At 40.1% G+C, this 22,502-nt stretch overlaps 1 protein-coding gene across 1 annotated transcript; it reads right to left on the bottom strand.

Annotated features, from left to right (window-relative positions):
• Positions 1-921: 921 nt before the first annotated feature.
• Positions 922-3,725, bottom strand: LOC306998314 (uncharacterized protein; the record flags this gene model as incomplete). The annotated part of the gene is made up of 12 exons (XM_079612279.1): positions 3,682-3,725; positions 3,502-3,583; positions 3,284-3,398; positions 2,993-3,127; positions 2,865-2,909; positions 2,597-2,704; positions 2,463-2,504; positions 2,196-2,267; positions 1,875-2,071; positions 1,621-1,780; positions 1,246-1,343; positions 922-1,023 (listed from the first exon to the last, which is right to left on the bottom strand). Exons 1-12 carry the CDS (start codon positions 3,708-3,710, stop codon positions 922-924), a joined length of 1,185 nt encoding a protein of 394 aa, XP_079468405.1. The 5' UTR covers positions 3,711-3,725.
• Between the last annotated feature and the right edge of the window lie 18,777 nt (positions 3,726-22,502).

The raw sequence follows: 22,502 nt of genomic DNA, 5'->3' as shown, positions 1-22,502 counted from the left end.
GTGTTGTAATTTTATATTTTTTATAGATGTGTATTATATTTGAATTTTGGCAAAAAACGTGTGTTGTCTGCTATTTCAGTTGGTTTAAATGGCATGCTTTTAAAGTTGTTAGATTAAATAAAGGTTAATACAAAAATAATTCTAGCATGAATGTAAAACTGTAACTGAGAAATCCTGTAAAATTGTGTTGATGTTACATGATGAAATTTCTAGTGTAGGCAATACATAGTTATCGCTGTAGGCTATCTGTGATTTATTTTCTCTTTTTCACATGTATGAACCCAGCAAACAATATGACGTTGTGACGACGTCACGTGCTGGTCATTTTTAGTCACGCTTACGTTAGCATATGACGTCGCCACAACCGTCAAAGTGAAACACCAAAAGAGGTCGCTACGACGTCGCCAACCGACGTCGTGACAACGTCTTCAGTACGTAAGTTAAACGTTATTTAATTTTGGTCGCCGATTCGTCTTTTGGATGACGTTGCTGTGACGTACCCAGTACGTAGCCAGTACATTGCGACGACGTTATTAAGGTCGCCGATTGGTCATTTGATGACTTTTTCATATATTCATATATATTCATTCTGCAGTGGATTTATTGACATCCATTTATACTAGCATTTACCTGCCACTACTGTCACAGCAACATCTATAATTGTGGTTCTTGTTCAGAACTTCAGAAGTTTGTTGTTTCAACTAGCATTACTGTTCAAATCTTGACATTTTACTCAAACAATTGGTAAAAACATGTTTAAACATTCACTAAATGTACATTCACACACATTGTAGAATAATTAAAAGAACTGAAAAGTGTATTTGAAGATTTTATTTAACAGAATTTAACAGACACTATAATAACAAATGGGGAAAAAATGACAACTATACATTAAAGCAAAAAAAAAAAAAAAAAAAAACACTATGCAAAAACTTTAAAAAGGTCTTCATCTGAATCTAAATCTGTGTCACTGAATTGCTGGTTATTCTCTTGTGGGACCGCCACTTCTGGGACTGACTGCACCTAGAGAAACAATTTAAATAAATTCAGTGAACAGACCTTCAAGATTTAATGTTAACCAAGGAAGTAAGTGTTAACCATGACACTGTATGTATCGGCAAGTACAAAAAATGAAATACTAAATACTGCTACTCATTCCATAAAGTGGTATCGGCCCATCCCTACAAGTAATAGTCGATTGCCACAGTCTTTTAAGTGAAATTCTCACAAGAAGTGTATTTGTACCTGTAGTTTACTGTGGGCTGGCGCATGTTTTAAAACATTTGTGATGAGTTCCTCCACAGCTTTGTCCTGTAGTCCGGACCGACTCAGCATGATAGCCCCTGTTGTGTAGAATAAAAAAATAGAAATGTTTTGTAAATTTCTTGTGTAATTACAATATGTTTTACAAAACAAGTGGTGGACTCATTTGAAATATAAATTAAATGAAGCAGAAGGGCATTTAATATTTATATTGTCTTTTAGATTTGAAAACAGAAAGCTATATTTTGAAACATGAACCAATTGTAAAGCAGAAACTGTTTAGACAAGCATAAATGCATTTGTGTTGTGGAACATCCACACAATTATTATCAAAATTAACACTTATATTAAACTCACGTTTGATAACCTGGTACACTGCTGTATGCAGCAACGTTTTTTCCCCCTTCTTCCCGTGAAGGCTGTAGTTCTTCCAGACACTGCTAGAAGCTACAGCCCTCATGATACGCCTTGTAGCTTCTCCCGGGTTGGCTCCACCAATCAGACTGAGATGGTGTGTCTACACAGAGGTAATACAGAAATTTAAAAATCAGTAATGCGGTAAATATTCAGCTCTACATAAAACATAGCTTTATGTTTAAACCATTACCCACCAATCTCTTCTTGTAGTCCGGAAGCTCTTTCAGTTTTGCCTCTAAGACAGCAAGTTCTTCCAAAGACTGGGCCACATCAATTTCTATTGGGGTCTCCGGACCCTGGCTGGTCCCTCCAGTCTGGTTTAACCGGAGGAGGATCTCCTGGATGTTTTTTGCCATCACATCCTGGCGGGTCAACATTGCCTTAAGTGTCTCTGTTTCAGAAACACAAAATGTTTCAAAGACATTAAAATGAAGGTCAGAAACGTACAAAGTGCAAAGATAACACATTGCAGTTATTACATTACTGAAATTTACCCACAATAAAAATTAACATACCTTGTATTACTGTAACCGTTTGGGTTAAGGCGGAGATAGAGTCTGACACATTTGAGGAGCAGCTGGCAGTTTCTGTGTGCACATATGCAATACAAAATGCAAGCGATTAAACTCAACACTTAGGTTCAGCATGTTATAAAACAAGAACTACCAAAGTTCAAATCACCAGGCTACATTTCTTGTGTGTCACCATGTTGATAACTGTAACACTTACAAATAAACAAGATTTTTAAAGTCATTAAACCAACAATAAAAATATAATCATACCATCAGACATCTCAGGCTGAATAGGACTAACTGGATCAAGGTCTGTGTAAATAAATAAAAAATGTCAACATAAGGTATATTTTAATATAGATCCGCACAACTTGACAAAGCTTATTCAACAATTGTTAACTTACTGTTCCTAGTGTTTGTCTGTGGAAAGATGCAGATGGGAGGTGGAGGGAGTGTTGGTCCTGCAGAAGATTTCCTTGTAAGTGGCACCTCTGGTGGTCCATGGGACAAATCTAGATGATAAATATTACCAAGATACTTTGGTTAATCATTCATTTACGGGACCCTGTCTAATGATTTCCAAAAATGTTATGCTAGTGATTTTCTTGTAGAGGGCAGTCTTGTGAAGCATGGCATGCTTGAGAAATATTGAACAATTATTAAATATCATACCTCTGGATTTCTTAGTATGGAGGACCTGTTCCACAGAGTCTTCATCTAAAAAGCATACAATAAACTCCAGTCAACAAACCAGTCAGTGATACAGCATGCAATAAATAACTAAATTAAAATGTAAATACACTCATCGCTGCTGTAAGCAAATTTTGCTGGCCTTTTTGATGTCCTTTTTGAGAGCACAGCCCCATCCTCGGCACTTTCCACGTTTGACATTGTTTCAGCCTTTCTCAACCACCGAAGTGCCTGGTTAAAGTCAGCTACAAAGAAATGTGAACATTAGGGAAAGTACAAACAATATAGGATTAGTTGAAACATTTCATAAATACAATGTATTTTGCTTTCTTAGCAGCTTTCAAAATGTTTTACTTAAGCATGCACAGCAAAAACAGGACAAGAAATTAATACAACTGTACCTGTAACACCACTAAACACCTTGACTTTCCTGGAAAGCCAAGTATCAGGATCAGGTTTTTCCCCTCTTCGTGCTCTGGCTGTCGGGTTGCACGCGGGCCAGTAACAATACTCATCCTGAAATTCATGAAAAACATTTAATGACCACTGTATTTTCCAAAGTACAGTACATACTGACACCCCCAGAAAATAGTCAATAGCCAATGATCTGATAAAATACCGTTAGTTCCTTATACGTCCAACATTTAGCCACCACAGCTACACTCCCTTCACTGAGGAATTCAACAACGATGTAAGACATACTGTTGATTAGAAAGAATAGACAACCTCAATGACCACTGACATAGACAACCTCAATGACCACTGACATATTCCTGCTAAGAGAATTCTATGCATTTACCTAGAAATGAGACAACCACAACACTGCATTGTAATCTTCCCATTTCAAAAGTCAGGTGTGTCCTGCACAGTCTTAGGCCCCCCGCTGCCATTTCCGAGCTTCATTTAATATTCAGAGTCCAGACCTTCCATTGCAGAAGCACAGTCTTTAAGCATAGAGGTATATTATACTGCCTGACAGGAAGTCACGGGGGTATGAGCCTATTTTTACAAAAACAGCAGCTACGGTGACGTAACGTAAGCTACAAGGTAATCGAGCCTTTTATACATTGTCGTGTTTATTAAGAAAGAATTTGTTTAAAAACATTTGAGTCTTTAAATGATTCAGCCTTTGGGCTAAGACTTTCCCCTTGGTCTTAAACCCTCAGATCCATTTTTCTTCAGACCTGATGTAGAACTGCCATAAAAGTTGTAATCTGCCCCCTCTCTACTAGTATGGCGCTCCTCCAGAGTTCTGTTGTAGGAATCCTCTTCATCAGTGTGTTCCTCCTGTGGTATTGGAACACCCGAATCAAAAACGAACTGCATGGCTGAGAGAAAAGAGGTTCAGGGTGGCGGTAGACTATGCATTTAACCTTTCCCTCTTTTTCTACCTGATCCACAACTTCACAGCAATGTCCATCTTCCAAATAGTATGCCTGGTCCTTTCTTTTTTTAGAAGTTCTCCTTTTTTGCTGTGCAATTGGCCGTTTCAGACTCTCTTCCAGTCTGTTTGCTACCTGAGCCAGGGAACTCTTTCCAGATCGTATCATCTTCTTAATGGCCTGGAGGTAGTTCTCAAACATGAAAGCACTGCAGTTGTCCAGGCCTTTGAAGCACACTGCATCTGTTGACAGGTGCAGCATGGTGTGTGTGTTGTAAACCAGGAAGGTGGGCCCGTACAGTTCACAGCCTTTCACTACAAAGTAGTGTAGTAGTTGGTGAGCATAGTCATGGTGCTGCTGCACCAGTGTTGGACACACCAGCAACCCAACAGCAACACTCAATGTCAGGAAGTGGTTGTAAAGGTCCTCTCTTAAGACACCTTTCAGCACCAGTTTCCCTGTGTACAGCAGAAACTGTCGAAACTCAGTTGCCTTCCATCGTTCAAGCTCATCCAGACCTCGAGGGCTGCGTGCAAAAATCGAGGGGATTGATGACTTCAGCATCAGCAGCCTGCTGCTCAACTCCTGAACCTGGCTGGCAGATATCCGCATCCCCTTTTCGCCACTGCACCAAATATAGAGCAGCTTCTTTGTGACGCCTAGGCAGACCTGGTGCATATAGTCAATGGGGAAACTCTGAACCATGTCAATTGGAAGGTCAGACAGTGGTGTGGTGCCATGGTGATGCTCAGGCTGTGTTTGAGCTCTGAATGATGCATCAGTACGCAGCTCTAAATCAGATGTCTCCGGGTATGTGACTCGATTTAACCATAATCCTTGTTGTGTGCATCGCTCACATCCATAGTACCCTGAGTAACATTTGGTGTTCTTGATCATTGCTTTGGCTGGGGCGTCACACACAAAGCACCTAACTGTCACTTTAATGTTCCTACCTCTGTAGTTCAAGCCATTTGCTAAGATCTCAGCTAGGTCCTTCACTGTGTCCTCCAGGAAGCCAAGGTCAGTTGGCTTCTTCATCCCACAAGTCAGTGTAGTGGGAAAAATAGTAACTGGACTAAGCATTACAGCACAGAGGACCGGCCACATGGACTTCCCAGAGCTTTTGAAGAGAGGCAGTCCATCAACATTAAAGGACAGCTCCAGAGTCTCAAGATCACTCACAAGCTGAACTGGGAAACGATCCAGGGTCTCAACTAGCTTCTCCTTCAATTGGTAGTGTAGACACTCCATGCCAGACTTCTCCACAGTTTTCACTTCTCTAGGTGTTTTCAGGAGTGTACGGGCAGTGGATGGCAGTTGTGGATGACCATAGCTTTGCAGCAATTTCAGTAAGCTATCCACAGCATTGTGCTTCACCCGGAACTCACTGGTCCAAGCTGCAAGGGCTTCAAACAATGTGCCATCAGAGTGGTTGTCGAGGTCTGAGTCACTGCTCACTGAGTCACTGCAGGGTGACTCCATACCACTTTTGTGCCCGTCATATGAATCATGCACACTGTCTTCAAACAAATTGTCTTCATTCATGCTTTCATCTGCCTGGCTTGCACGGGCATTTTCTGCCTGGCTTGCACGGGCATTTTCTGCCTGGCTTGCACGCGCATTTTCTGCCTGGCTTGCACGCGCATTTTCTGCCTGGCTTGCACGGGCATTTTCTGCCTGGCTTGCACGGGCATTTTCTGCCTGGCTTGCACGGGCATTTTCTGCCTGGCTTGCGTGGAGTTTTTGGAGAGTGCGTCTGGTAGCTCTCCAGGACTGTAAATAGATTCTACGACTTGGCTTCATCCTTAAATACAATCAAATTTTATGACGCCAGTTTAGCCAGAGAACCTAAAATTCCATGTAACTACAACACCCTAACATTGTGAAAAAGTATGGTTTGTGAATAAAATAAGCAAAAGCAACTATCCACTTGAGACAATCTGTTGTGTAAGGACATGGTAGCCAATGGATATGTTTCTGAAAAGGTGTAAGTTAGGGGATTGTCAAGTTCTAAAAACAGAATAGTTTACAGTCCCCCAATAACAATATTTGTATACTAAATTTAATACTATCACTTTTTTAAATACATGCTTACCTGAAAAACACTGTCAATCTTCACTGAAATCACGTAAATCTGCAATCACCGAAAGCTGCAATGGAAGAAGAAAATAGATGCGAGTTTAATAGTTTCCCACACCACTATTGTGTGAATACAACATTTCCTGACAAAAACAGGGTTTCTAGGAATTGGGAAGGGAGAAAAACAATATATAATAATACAAAACAACAATTAAATAATAAAGCTGAAATAAGCTATTCTATTTACCAGGATAATGAAATAAATTACCACAGTAAGAGACTACAGCAGTAAATTTATATCTCATGCCTGGGTGAATAGTATTCGCTGAGTTTTGTTTCAGTTTAGAGACTCCAAAAAAAAAGTTCAGGGAGATGGAGAGCCAGAACGCACACCCTGTTTATTTCCTTTATTTTACAAAAGCACAAAAGTTTTATTTCGATTGTAAGTGGACACATAAAAAGAAGACATTTAACAGTTTATTTTTTCATATTTCTTAAGTCTGTATGACCAAAAATGACGGAGTATAACTAAGTCTATTTTGCTGCTATGTGAAAAAAATCGAGCAAACCGCGCCGGCGACCCCAAAAGCCATTTTAAACTACATTTGAAACAGAGATCTTGGTTAAAATGTACATTTCGGAAAATACTTTAAAAATGTGTGGGACCCTTATGGCGGGTTGTATTTACACTTACCTGTGTTTCATCGTGAAGGAATGGTGTAACGTTAGCCTATTTCTTCTTTCTTCGAGTCTAGATTTAAACCAGCAGCGGAAGCTCTTCTTTTGTGGATATGGAGAGGCTGCACGCGTTTGAAAGTTGCATATACTGCCCCCTACTGCACCGAAGTGAAATTGTTAAAATCTGTATGACTTGAATGAGTCTTAAGTGAGACACTACAGGTGAATAGGGTAACATTTTTAAATAATATATATATATATATATATATATAAGAAAAAATTATTTATATATATATATATATATATATATATAATAAAATTATAGTTTCACTTTTTGAATGGAATTACTGATATAAATCAACTTTTTGATGATATTCTAATTATGACCAGCACCTGTATAAAACATCTGAAAACAAATTCTTCTATTAAAATGTATCTGCTTAAAGTCAAGAAATGACGTGGCTAAGACGTGGTGAGGAGGTTAGAAAATGATTGGTCATCAGCTGGTCTGTAGACAACGTTGTGGGAAGGTAAGGAAGCGACCAAGCGCTGTGGTCACGAGACTACCTTCTGATGACGTTGCCACAACGTAGCGGCGTAGTCTTTTGGTGACGCGACGAACCCACGACCAATACTGACGTCACTTTTGGTCGCCGTTACGTCACGTGTTTGCTGGGAATGTAATCTTTTAATTTCAAAGGGATGTCTGAACATAAATCCAGTGCCTTACAGCGCTGACTACATCTGAGGAGGCAAAGTTCCATTTTGGCCCTTGTGTCGGGCCAACAAGATCTAAAAGCTGCTGAATTTGCTGCCGTGGCAGGCGATTTTATTTTACTTATTTATTTATTTTTCCTCTGACATAGTATCCAGGGGACTAAAGTTTTTACGGATGAAATAGAGCACATACACTAAATTGGTCCGCGGAAGGTGCCGCCTTTGATTTAGCACAAGTTACTATTCGCTGTATCTCTGCCATAGTTTGCCTTTAAATAGACTCCAAAGCCTTTACTAATTAAAAAGCTAACAACCATCAGTGTAATTACAATTTTATTCTTTGCATGAACAACATTAATTTAGCCTAATTGAACACTGGTTTTATTACTACTTTAGAATTATATTTGTATAGACTGAGATGTAAAGAGACTTTTTGCAGTGGTGGCCATTAGCAAAGTGACACTGTCAACAGTGATAAGGAATAGCTAAGAGTGAACCAGACCAACCTTACAAACGAATGTCTTAAAGAAGGTATACTTAACTAAGAATGTTTCAGGGATCACGTATTAAAGGATAATTCCGGTATTTAACACCTTGAGTCTATATTGTAGTTTGTTTTGGATGAACAAGAGTGGTGGACAAAAAATTTTTGACAATGGTTCCTCTCTCGAGTTTTTGACTTTAACCAAAAAAAGTTAGACTGCGGCTTTAAAGTCATATTGTTACATTAACCAGAAACAAACGTAAACAAGTATATCACACATTACACTGAATTTTTTGTTTGTTTTTGGTGCCACCCCAAGATTTTGCTATGGCCTCCTCTGGCCACCCCCATTAAAATGTTCTGGGGCGCCACTGCACAGAAGACTTCTCCGTGGTCAGTTCAGCTCTATCTTTTATAAAACAGAGACTTATGGCAGGCGAGCTTTCAATTATATATATTTGATTAAATACAGGTTAACTAGTTAACATTAAAGGTACTAATATATAAAATAAAAGTAAATAAAAAACAAATAATTCACAAGCTTTAACTGCAGGAGGCGCAATGGCAAGGCATCTAACACCGGAGAGGCCGTCCAGGTGAATCAGCGTCTGCCTGGACATGCCATTCCTGCTCCTTTAAAGTCCATCAAACTCTTTGACATCTTCAGAAATCCCCTCCTGGAAACTCCCTAGGACTGGTTCATGTAAAGCCTTTCGCCTCTTCGTCCTCCTTCTTCTGACCTTTTCTTTGTTGCATTCTGTCTCGTCCGCAACACACACGCCGGTCAAGGGTGAAGGAGAACCTCTGCGTTTTGAAACGGGTGAATGCTTGCATTTTTCTTCTTTCCTTAGCAAAGCTCTTTCTAATACATTTTCAATTTCGCTCTACTCTGCCATTTGCTTAATAAATGCTTACAACATTCAGTGTGGTATGTTTTACTTCATAAACCACTTTCTCAATAAATGATTAGAATGATTATTATAAGTGTCCTTCATACTATATCACTTTCTTAATAAATGTTTTAACAACAACTTCTGGTGTCTTGCTTTATAAAAACACTTTCATTATAAAGTTACAATTGTGGTTAACTATAACCAGAGCCCGTCTTTTTTTCTTATGCGTGACTTTTGCATGTCTCCATCCATCTCCGTGCAAGCAAGCTTTGCTTTTGCTGGTGGTGTAGTTGCATATTCAGTCTTTCTCTCCTTTTTTCTTCTCCTTTATTGTCTCAGATCCACCTCCACTATATGATTTTTTATCACACTTTTTATTTTTTGTCAAATCAACTTAGATAATGTGGTCCATAGCATAATATTTTGAGTTACTATTAATTAAGCCAATGTCCTTCATGTACTTACAATTACAATATTTATATCAATGAACTCAATATTTTAAAGCAACCAGGTAACTTACTTTTTTAAGTTAAACCAACAATAATTGTTTACAGTGTACACACCTCGTCATTTTCATTACAGGAGTATCTTCAACCTCTCTCTCCTTTTTTATCGTCTCTTCCTCAGCCTTGGTATCTTGTGCAGGACTGACATCCATCCAAGCATGTTTTGGCGTTGCTGGTGGAGTTGCACCTGGAAGTTTTATAGTTGAAGAGCATAGCTGTGTAGAGCATAGAGCATGAAGAGTCTGTCTCTCCTTCTTTTTCCTTCTCCTCCCTCTCCTTTGAGGTGGACGCTCTTGCTCCGCCTCAGCTGGAGTCATCTGAACCACCTAAGTGGTTCTGCTGCAGTGGAGAAACATTTCCTCCTCAGAAAGTGGAGTGAGATACCAAGGTGCTTCCTGAACCATCAGTGTTTCTGCCACTTTAGTGAAGGAACTGGGCAATTCGTTCTCAAGTTCTTCAAACTAAGCCATCAATGCCACAGTGGAGAAAGATGGCAGTATTTCCTCCTCAGCTTGTGCCTCTTGAACCATCAGTATTTCTGCCCCTTTAGTAGAGGAACATGGGGATTTATTCACCTCATCAGGGGGAGTTTCCTTTTCAGCCATCAATGGTTCTGCCACAGTGGAGAAAGATGTCCATGTTTCCTCCTCATCTAGTAGAGGGTGTTGGGGTGCCCCCTGGATCAACAATGGCTTTGCCACTGTGCAGGAACGTGGAAATATTTTGACTCCAGCATGTGAAGTTTGGGATTCAGGCTCCTCCACTGGAATCATCAGTGGTTCTGCCGCACTGGAGAAATCTGGCAATATTTCCAGCTCAACAAGAGAGTCCTCGTAGTCCATCTCTTCCTCCATGTCTGTATCTTCTGGAGGTCTCGGGATGGGCTCCTCCTGAATGCTGCTGCATAGGTTGCCATCACTGGACTGTCTTGACAAGTGGTGTCTTGGCAACAAGAAGCTAAAGCACCCAAAAAGTTTGCTCAGAAATGTCATTTTCGCAATGCATCGCAATCGATCACAATGGATTGACACTTATCCAAAAATCCAATATCACTAGCAAAAATCAATATGTCTGCGATAGACTTCTGCAATAGATTGATAAAATATCCAAAAATCCGAGTTGAACTAGCCAATATCAATGGTCTGATAACACTGCCAAACGCTGTTTTCCTCCTGAACTCAACAGACAATCAACTTTGCACTTTACCGCGGCCGGAATATTATGACATCATATAATGGAATTCTAAATAGCAGCCGCCAATACGGCCAAAATCCTTCATTTGAGTCTGCTCTTTTCAATAAATCGTTTGATTCGGTTCACAAAACTTCTCTGAACGATTCGTTCATGGCAGTTCTTGAGTCAAGGACTCAAACGCTGTAAAAACGCCAAATTAATAAAAGCGTTGGAAGAGCAAAACATTTTTTTAAGTTGAACTAGGCCTAATGCTTGGGTTTAGTTTTATTACGTCGGCAATATATATGTATGTGTATATATTTTTAAGGGATATTTTTAAATAATTAAATGAAGGGATATTTTCAAACCCAGTCAACATTCAGAATGGCTATGTTGACTGGACTAATAAAACACAAATCTAGCCAATATTTGCTAAGCCTAACATTTTACATAAAATATTTGTTGTTGTGTTGATTGATAAAACGAACATGTTTAAACCTAGGCATATCAAAACAACATGTATCACATTTTTGAGGTTTCGTTTTTGCACTATGGGAGCGGATGGATCCTACAACACTATAGCTTTATTTATTTTTTCAAATCTTGAATTTAAGCCTTCTTGTTGTTTTGGAAAATAAATACAAAAAAGCACATCGCTAGCCTACATTTAAAGACACGATTGTTTGTTCTGACAGAGGAACTGTTCACGACATCGACCCGCCTTCAGATCGCTGAGTTTCCACACATTCAGGATGTTTCTATTTTTCATTTGTATTTTGGTGTGTTTAATAATTCAGAATTGAATAGCTATCATAGAGAGGCTACTGCAGCTATATTCAGTCATTTAGCATCTCCCTGTGGTCTTGTGTGGTATTGCAGGTTGACTTGTGCTTATTTGTTCAAGTTACTGTATATAACTGAGCAGAGCAAGTACTTTTAAGCTGTAAAGATGAATGCTGCTTGTCACAACAAGTAACGTTAGGGGAGAAAATACTCTCCACTTGCATTTCATATTTGGATAATAATAACTACTATCATTCATCAGATGGCATACAACTTTGCTCTTCTAACTGATTAGTCTTTAGTTATTCTTCTCAACTTCAGCTTTTGCCCCCACTTTGCTTATTTTGCAAATGTATTCTTTTAAAACATTACATTATTTTAAATTGTATCATTTGTCTCAGAAGCATATAGTTAATAAGTGTGTAGGCCTACTTGTTTTCAGTTCAGGGTTGCCATAGCCTTCTAACTGTTTCCTCTTGCAGTTATCATGTTACAGACCTGCACATTCACTAGAGGTGATGCCTCAAAAGCCCTTCGAGAATACTCCACAGAGCATTTGTAAATCTAACTGTAAAAAACACAACTTGAAAAAAAGTTGAAATGACTGATTTTGTTGTGTTGGTTCAGCAAAAATCCACACTGTAAAAATCTCAACCAACAACAAAAAAAACCGTATCTTTTACTTGTTGACTCAACTTTTATAAATAACAGTTATACGACCAGAAAAAAACGTTTACTTGAGTCAACTTGACATTATTTGTTTTCTGGAGAGATGCAACTATTCTGTAACAAATCTTTTGTAGTTGAGCCAATGCAACATTTTTTGTCTATTGGAAACAGAAGTTCTTATTAAGAATGAATAAACACACACACACACACACACACACACACGTTTTTGTGGTATAGAAGGACTTTGATGGCCAAACAAGTTTGGTGGTGGTATAAGGGGACACACCTTTCCCAATGCCCTACAGTGATGATAAAACTATCACAAATTTTGTTTTAATCTGCAGATCACAAATCTGACTTCAAATGTTCATACACACAATAGAACAGAAAATATGACAACATGATATTTTGGTGGTACACAAGGACATTCCCGCCCATCCTAAAATGTTCCCGCCTGTTGTGAATTTGGCCCTTTTCTTTAATTTTATTTCTTTCTTTATTTCCCCATATACATATGTACTACATATCCCACAATCCCAAGTAGACTACACTACTAAATTGAGTACACTACATTACCCATACACCCCCTGGTTAAGGTCTATAAGTAGGCCTCACTTCCTTCCTTTGTTTCTTTTGCATTGGTGAGGTGTGGGTGTTTGGAGACCCAACCATGTCCTTTGAGTCCTTTCCTTAAGATGCGTTAAGTAAGTTTGTTTTGCCAATTGTATTGTTTGAATTTATTTATTTCAATTGTTTGGTTTGAGTATATACATGTTATGTTTGATGAATTCTATGAGTTTAATTTCCTTTTATTGTATCGTTTGTAGTGACTTAAAACCATCTTGTACATCCAATCCATCCTGTCCATCTGTTGGCATCTGTCTATTTACAACGTGTGAATCTGCAATCCATGAACTTTATGCCATGTGAATTACCCAAGACTTAATCATCTTGAACTGAAAATAAAAGAGAGCAAAGGACTGGTATTTGCCCCGTGTTTTAATCAGACACGCCATCAAGTTTCTACAACTCTGACGAACTTTGGGTATTTAACATCTGATATCCTACAAATGGTCCTTCGAGCCGGAGGTAGAAATTTGGTGGAATGGATTACCATGCAAGACCTGCAATCCGACGCAGCCTAAGAAGGAGAAGACCCCCTGCTCGTTTTGCTGATTGTATGGTGAGAGAACGTGCTCCTTCTCCCCCTTTCTCACCAACACTAGTTCATCATCACCAAACTGATCATCACCAAACCCAGTATGAAAATCCATCTTCAAGATCTGCACCATGCTCATCTGCTCATCGTGAACAGTCTCAACATGATTTACTCGATATGGATGTTAAACAAGAAATACTTGGACTTAAGGATATGCTTGGTGAGATGATGTCTAGAATGTCACAGTTAGTTGTTTCTTCTAAACATTCTGAATTCTCTGAGTCTTTTGATGAGGCTTCTGATGATGATGAAAATGCCTTTGCTAAAGCATCTATTGTTCAAGAATTGTGTGCATGTATTAAGAAAGCTGAACAGAGATCAACCTGTGAGAAATGTAATTCCTCTACTGTTCCTTCATTGCTTCCATTGAGTAGGCCTAGTTCGTTGCCTCTTCCTCCTTCCTCACTGCTACGTAGTCCACCCCAACATATGCACACACATGAGATAGCACCACAACTACAATCAAGTAGTATGTTACAACCTTCTATTGTTCCATTGGCTCCTGAGCCTTCTAATAGTCATTCCCTTCAAGTGCAAACATCACCAGTGTTGGTACAACCACCTGGTTCACCACAGCCTGGTTTACCATGTAGTCCCTTTTCCCCTTACATAGCTCATACTCAGTTATCCTCACAAGTAACATCAGCACAATTACCACCTCAGCCTCGGTATGCTGTTTCCCAGTATTCACAGCCATTAGGACCATCTTCTAGCTTAGCGATTCCTCATGTATCCTCAGCTAATGTAGGTCCTCATATTCAATCACAGTCTGTAGGTCATGTAGGGAATCCTGTTGTACAACATCCTGCCCCGTACATTCAACCAATTGTTCCCACTAATCAAACAACTGCAATTCCATTTCTTCATCCTTATCCATATTCCCAGCCATATTATGCTTCATATCCTGTTCCTTCCTATCCTACTTCTCGTGTTCAGGGACCTTCCTTTCCTTTCTTGGTGAATGATGACCCCCAAGAATTTGCAATGTTGCAGTTAGCTTTGACAAATTTGTTGCCACTCCATGAGCCAGAACATTACAAATTCCATATCTTGCTGGATCATTTAAAATTTTCGCCAGCTCGTGACCTAGCTTTAGCTTATGCTAACGATCCTAGGCCTTACAGTATGGCTCTTTTGGCACTACAGCAGAAATATGGGCAACCTCACCAATTAGTTTTGAGAGAAATCAAAGCCATTCTAGCTCTCCCCAAGGTGAGACCAGGTGACAGCAGAGGATTTAGCAGCTTCGCACTAAAGGTTCGAGCTTTGGTTGGCATGCTCCAATCTTCGGGCCAAGACCAAGTTAAGTCCGAATTATCCTGTGCTTCTCATGTACAGCAACTACTCAGTAAACTGCCCACAGAGCATGTGACCAACTTTGCCCGTTATGCCCGTACGATCCTAAAGGGTCAAAGCTACAACCTGATTAACTTTTCCGCCTGGCTCCAAGAAGAGGCTGAGTGTCAATCAATGGCTGACCAGGTTAGTGACTTTCCAAAACCACTCCTGAGTAGACCACAACCAAAGTCCTACGTTAACACTCGAACTGTCTTGTACGGAGTCAATGGAAATTCTGTTGTCCCAAGATCCACAAATAAGCAACCCCAGAATTTGAGAGATGGAGAATGGAGTTCCAAGTATTCATGTGCATTTTGCTCCAGTAGAGATCACTTTATTGGCCTGTGTCCCTCTTTTAAATCTTTAGAAGACACCAGGAAGGATGCATGGATTAGAGAGAACAAAAGATGTTGGAGATGCGGGCTTAACCATCTAGCTGTCAACTGTGACCTGAAAAAACCTTGTCCACAGTGCAAAGGGAGACATCTGGGTATCCTTCATGGAGTTAATTGTCGTGACCAGGATAACGGTACATTCTATCTTAGTCGCCTTGGAGGTTCTGGCAAGGTACTGCTTAAAGTTGTTGAAGTACTTCTCCATTATAAAGGAAGATCCTTGCAAACCTATGCCATCTTGGATGATGGATCAGAACGTACCATGTTGCTACCTCAAGCATCTGATTATTTGGGCCTCAATGGGGTAACTGAGTCTCTAATTGTTAGAACTGTACGTCAAGATACTCTTGCACTTGAAGGCTCTTCTGTAACCTTTGAAATATCCTCCATGGCCAATCCAGAAAAGAAGTATTCCATTTCCAATGCCTTTTCTGCTGCAAGATTGGGGCTGGCAGAACAGACTTACCCTGTTGAGATCTTGCAGAGACGTTTCAGACATCTTCGAGACTTACCCCTTCCAGCCTTTGCTAATGTCCAACCACTTATTCTTATTGGTGCAGACTACCCACACCTGATAAATCCAGTTGATCAGGTGCATTTTGGGCCTCCTAAATCCCCAGCTGCAATTCAGACCAGGTTAGGCTGGGTACTTCAAGGCCCAATACCGATTCCTAACAAAGATGAGATGCAGTGTCTCTTTACCATAGCTAATCCACTAGAAGAACTTCGCCATGATGTGGAGAAATTATGGAAAGTAGACATCCTTCCTTTCAGAAATGAGAAAGTCATTACTAGGTCCAAGCAGGACCAAGAAGCTATGGACTTGTTGGCCTCCAAGTCTAAAAGAATTGATGTGGATGGTGTGCAAAGATATGCCACCCCGTTATTGCGTGCTGCCTCCGCCATGAGGTTACGAGCCTCACCAAATGCAGTTATGTCTTCCCTCAGATGTATTGAGCGACGCCTCCAAAGAGATCCTAAAAATGCTGCTGTGTATGACCAAGAAATTGCTAAGCTGGAGGAGTCCGGTTATGTTTCCAAAGTGGAACTTTCTCATGACTCATCTAATGAATCATGGTATATTCCTCATCATATGGTGGAGCATAACGGGAAAAAAAGAATAGTCTTCAATTGCTCCTATCAATATAAAGGTGTGTCACTTAACAGTCAACTTCTTCCTGGTCCACAACTGGGCCCTTCCTTACCTGCAGCTGAACCTCCGACACCTCCGGTGAAGCCTGCAGCCCAACCCCCGAAGCCTCCAGTGAAGCCTGCAGCCGAATTCCCAAAGCCTCCAGTGAAGCCTGTAGCCGAATTCCCGAAGCCTGCAGCCGAACTTCCAAAACCTCCAGTGAAGCCTGCAGCCGAATTCCCGAAGCCTCCAGTGAAGCCTGCTAGTCCAGATCCTGAGCAAGGTCCAATGTTTCTGAAATTTCCTCCACATGAATGGCCCAAAAATCTAGTATCCAGATCTGCTAGTCCAGATCCTGAGCTCCGCAAACCACTCTTTTGTGGCTTAACACAATTGGATGATTTTGTACTCCCAGATCCTTCCTGTTTCAAATCATGGTCAGAGCTACAGTTTGCAACAAATGAGTTACTGCGACGACATAGGGAGGACCCCTGTGACGCCTCTTCAGTTCAAAACCTTCTTTTGAGGCAGGCCCAGCAACAAAGTTTTCCCTCTGAGTACCAGTGTTTAAAGGAAGGAAAGCCCATTGAACCTCAGAGTTGTCTCCTTACACTTTCTCCTGAATTCAATGAAGAAACAGGACTTATTGTAGTGGGTGGTAAGCTCAGACGTGTCGAGGATATGGAACCTGGAATGGTTCACCCAATCGTCCTCGACCCCAAACATCCATTATCCCATTTAATTATCAAGGACTGCGACGAGAAACTTTCCCACCCTGGTCCAGAGAGAGTTTTCTCAGAACTTCGGCGCAATTACTGGATAATTAGAGGGAGACAAGCCGTAAAAAAACATCAGTGGTCTTGTTTACAATGTAGGAAGTGGAGAGCTAAACCATCTATCCCTCAAATGTCTGATCTTCCACTCTCCAAGCTCCGGTTGTTTAAACCTCCCTTTTGGTCCACAGGAATGGACTGTTTTGGTCCCTTCCATGTCAGTATTGGCCGTAGAACGGAGAAGAGATGGGGCATTCTGTTTAAGTGCCAGACAACTCGATGTCTGCATCTTGATTTGTTGAGCAGTTTAGATGTGGACAGCTTTCTAATGGCCCTACGCCGCTTTATATCCAGGAGAGGTAAGCCATATGAGATTATTTGTGATCAAGGAAGTAATTTCCGTGGAGCTGCAAGAGAATTAAAAGAAGCTTTCCAGAACCTTACCACTGAGTTACAAGTCAAGTTGGAAAATCAGCAGATTAAATTCAAGTTTAATCCACCACAAGCCCCTCATTTTGGGGGGTCATGGGAAAGAGAGGTCCGTTCAGTTAAAACAGCTTTGCGAGTGGTACTTGGCAGTCAAACCGTATCAGAGGAAGTCCTACGGACCGTTTTGACAGAAGTTGAAGGAGTGTTAAACTCGAAGCCACTTGGTTACGCCTCTTCAAACATTTTAGACCTTGACCCCATCACTCCAAATCTTCTCCTCATGGGGCGGCGAGATTCTTCTCTACCTCAGGTGATTTATGCCAACACTAAGCTCCTTGGCCGCAGATCTTGGCGCCACAGCCAGGTCCTCGTTGACCAGTTTTGGACCTCCTTTATCCGATATTATTTACCAGGTCAGCAGCTCCGTCAAAAATGGAATCGAGAACAACCTAATCTAAATGACTCTGCTGTCGTGTTAGTAGTTGATTCTCAACTTCCAAGAGCATCATGGCCCATTGGCAGGGTAGTACGTCTCCTACCTAGTCAGGATGGGCGTGTCAGAGTAGCTGAGATCGTTATTAATGGAAAAACGTATGTACGTCCAGTTGCTAAGTTGATTCCATTACCTGAAATAGATGAGTAATAGCAAATACATCACTGTATTTGGGGGCGGCTGTTGTGAATTTGGCCCTTTTCTTTAATTTTATTTCTTTCTTTATTTCCCCATATACATATGTACTACATATCCCACAATCCCAAGTAGACTACACTACTAAATTGAGTACACTACATTACCCATACACCCCCTGGTTAAGGTCTATAAGTAGGCCTCACTTCCTTCCTTTGTTTCTTTTGCATTGGTGAGGTGTGGGTGTTTGGAGACCCAACCATGTCCTTTGAGTCCTTTCCTTAAGATGCGTTAAGTAAGTTTGTTTTGCCAATTGTATTGTTTGAATTTATTTATTTCAATTGTTTGGTTTGAGTATATACATGTTATGTTTGATGAATTCTATGAGTTTGATTTCCTTTTATTGTATCGTTTGTAGTGACTTAAAACCATCTTGTACATCCAATCCATCCTGTCCATCTGTTGGCATCTGTCTATTTACAACGTGTGAATCTGCAATCCATGAACTTTATGCCATGTGAATTACCCAAGACTTAATCATCTTGAACTGAAAATAAAAGAGAGCAAAGGACTGGTATTTGCCCCGTGTTTTAATCAGACACGCCATCAAGTTTCTACAACTCTGACGAACTTTGGGTATTTAACATCTGATATCCTACACCGCCTATGACATAATTGTGATTTTTGGGGCCCGACCTGATTATGAGGACACTCATTTTACAATACACAAAATATGTAATTTCGGTGGATTACAGGGACATATGTGTTTTACAGGCACATGACCACACACAACACACAAACGTGACACCACGGTGTATTACCAAGACTAAGGTGATTTAGGAGTACTGGATCTTAAACACAATACACAACTGCACAATCCAACATTATAAGGACGAGTGTGTTTAATGGTACATGCCCACACACAACACACAAACGTGACAACACGGTGTATTATCCAAGACTAAGGTGATTAAAGAGTACCGGATCTCCAATACATTACACAAAAAGAACTTACAACATTATAGGGACAGAAGTGTTTTAGAAGTGCTTTATGACTTCAAGAATATCATCATAAACATAGAGTTTTTCCGAGTTTTACCATGTCATACCATCATGTCATGCCATTTTAAGAGGAAAATGACATCCACAAACTTAAAAACATGGTCAATAAAACTTTCAGAAACCATACAGCATCATTACTGTTTTGACATATTTAAATGGCAAGCAGAAGAACCATTCAAAACTTCGGAAAGATTGACAAAACAGCCCTTGAAAACAGGAACATTTTAAAGATGTCATCAAACAGGCTTTGAAATGTATAAAATTAACTTACTCAACATGCAATTAATGCTGCAACATGTAGAGAAACCGACTTATAAGGGACGGTTTACCCAAAAACACAATTCTGTTATTTCCAGAAAATGTAAACAGAATTGTTAAGTTTCAAAGCAGATTTACACAGATAACAGGAAAAGTATTCAACAAAGTTTGTGTGGGCTGTACATCAGCTCTAGAAGAGTATAATATCATTAGAATACAACCATCATTGTAAGTGCATGATATCTCATGTGTTTAGAGTTTACTAAAGTATGTATTCTTCTGTACAGAGAATGAGAGTGAGGCAGAAACTGAAAACCCACGGAAAGAATCTCAGTGGTCTTTCAGTCAGTGAGGTCAGTTTGGTTATATGTGCCTTAAAATGTTCGATTACAGCTGTAACTTCAGCATTTGACCCGCACACTTTTGGTCCTTTCCGCAAGGTTTTCAATTTCAGCCTCACTTCTGTACAGAAGAATACATGCTTTAGTGAGCTCTAACTATATAAGAGCTCATGTACTTACAATGATGGTCATATTCTGATTTAAACCTCAGGTACCTTGAGAAACGTCAGTGGTTTTCTCGGTGGGCATCTTCTGAACACCTGGAAGAAATCAGTTATATACTGATCAGAAACTCAGAAGTAACTCAAACCTGTATCAAGAACCTAAAACTGGTTATACATCTGATATCTAAAAATTAAATTTCAAATGACGTTCAAAAAATTATTCTGGAGATGAAATGTTGTGTTAAACATCTCCTTTATAAAGTTTTTGACCAACATGGACATGATCAACTTATTGGTATCGGCCAGAATTACAATGTTGGTGCAAAACTGATTCCATTAATGTTCTTCTAGAAAAGTTGCACTATATAAGTGCAAATATCTGATTATTGATATAACTGATTATTACAATTAATGGCAAAAAGAATGTTTAGAAATGTAAACTGATATTACCTACTGAAACACTATAGGATTACATATATATACAGGTGCTGGTCATATAATTATAATATCATGAAAAAGTTTATTTAATTCAGTAATTCCATTCAAAAAGTGAAACTTGTATATTATATTCATTCATTAGACACAGACATACCTATTTCAAATGTTTATTTCTTTTAATTTTGATGATTATAACGGACAACTAATAAAAATCCCAAATTCAGTATCTCAGAAAAAAGTATGAGCATGTACAGCACTCAATACTTAGTTGGGGCTCCTTTTGCCTGAATGACTGCAGCAATGCGGCGTGGTGGAGTGGATCAGTCTGTGGCACTGCTCGGGTGTTATGAGAGCCCAGGTTGCTCTGATAGTGGCCTTCAGCTCTTCTGCATTGTTGGGTCTGGCGTATCACATCTTCCTCTCCACAATACCCCATAGATTTTCTATAGGGTTAAGGTCAGGCGAGTTTGCTGGCCAATTAAGAACAGGGATACCATGGTCCTTAAACCAGGTACTGGTAGCTTTGGCACTGTGTGCAGGTGCCAAGTCCTGTTGGAAAATGAAATGAAATTCAATTCAATTCAAATTTATTTGTATAGCGCTTTTCACAATACATATTGTTTCAAAGCAGCTTTACAGAAAATGCATTTCAGAAATGTACATACAAAAATACAGTTAGTTAATCATGTATTAATTTAGGGCATAACATATCGCCGGCGTTGGGTCGTCTCTTCACAGACGTCAGGGCATCTGAAGTCTCCATGAGAGGCTGGATACATAACTGGAGCTGGTGAACTCTATTCTACTGAACTCTACTGGCGTCCCGAGATAACAACAAAAAAAGGCAGATGGGAAATAATTAGCGTAGCTGCTGTTCATAATATGAATACATTTGATCTGATTTAATTTTAGTATAAAAGGTATGAGATGCATTATGTGAATGCTTGGCTAAAGAGATGCGTCTTTAATCTGAATTTAATAGAAGAAAATGACACGTCATCCAATATTATTTAGATAATTTAGTGTTATCATCTGGTCGTGATGAATATATAATTGAGTGTCATCAGCATAACAGTGGAAACATATTCCATATTTTCTTATAATATTACCAAGTGGCAGCATATAAATTGCCTTGGTCAGAAGCTACAAGTAAAAATCTGCATCTCCATAAAGTTGGTCAGCCGCAGGAAGCATGAAGTTCTCTAAAACTTCCTGTTAGACAGCTGCGTTGACCTTGGACCTCAGAAAACACAGTGGACCAACTCCAGCAGATGACATGGCACCCCAAACCATCACTGACTGTGGAAACTTTACACTGTGCTTCAAGCAACGTGGATTCTGTGCCTCTCCTCTCTTCCTTCTGTGTGTGGTGGTTCTTGAAGTACTGACTCCAGCTGCAGTCCACTCTTTGTGAATCTCCCCCACATTTTTGAATGGGTTTTGTTTCACTATCCTCTCCAGGGTGCGGTTATCCCTATTGCTTGTACACTCTTTTCTACCACATCTTTTCCTTCCCTTCGCTTCTCTATTAATGTGCATGGACACAGAGCTCTGTGAACAGCCAGCCACTTTAGCAATGACCTTTTGTGTCTTACCCTCCTTGTGCAAGGTGTCAATGGTCGTCTTTTGGACAACTGTCAAGTCAGCAGTCATGATTCCCCATGATTGTGTAGCCTACAGAACTAGACTATGGCCCTGTCCCAAATGGCACACTTCATATGCACTTTCGGTCTTGTGGACTTTCAATGGCTGCCGTGTGCGCGTGTCCGTTAAGTCCGTGAGACCGTAGGAAGTCCCATTTGTCATTTTACCTCTCAGAAGGCTGCTCGCGAGCTGCGGTCGATTTGCGCCCTTGATGCGCACTTTTGCCAAGCCCGCACTGATGCGCACTCCGCAGCAGACTTCTTCCCGACAGTCAAAGCGGCGTTACGTCACGAAAGTGTGGACTCAGAGGAAAACCGCGAGTGCTTAGGGTGTCATTTGGGACAGGGCCTGAGAGACCCTTTAAAGGCCTTTGCAGGTGTTTTGAGTAAATTAGCTGATTAGAGTGTGGCACCAGGTGTCTTCAATATTGAACCT

This window comes from Phoxinus phoxinus (genome assembly GCF_949152265.1).
Source record: "Phoxinus phoxinus genome assembly, chromosome: 5".
NCBI classification, from domain to species: Eukaryota; Metazoa; Chordata; class Actinopteri; order Cypriniformes; family Leuciscidae; genus Phoxinus; species Phoxinus phoxinus.
The sequence above is the reverse complement of the archived record's forward strand: the minus strand, read 5'-3'. Positions and strand labels throughout refer to the sequence as shown.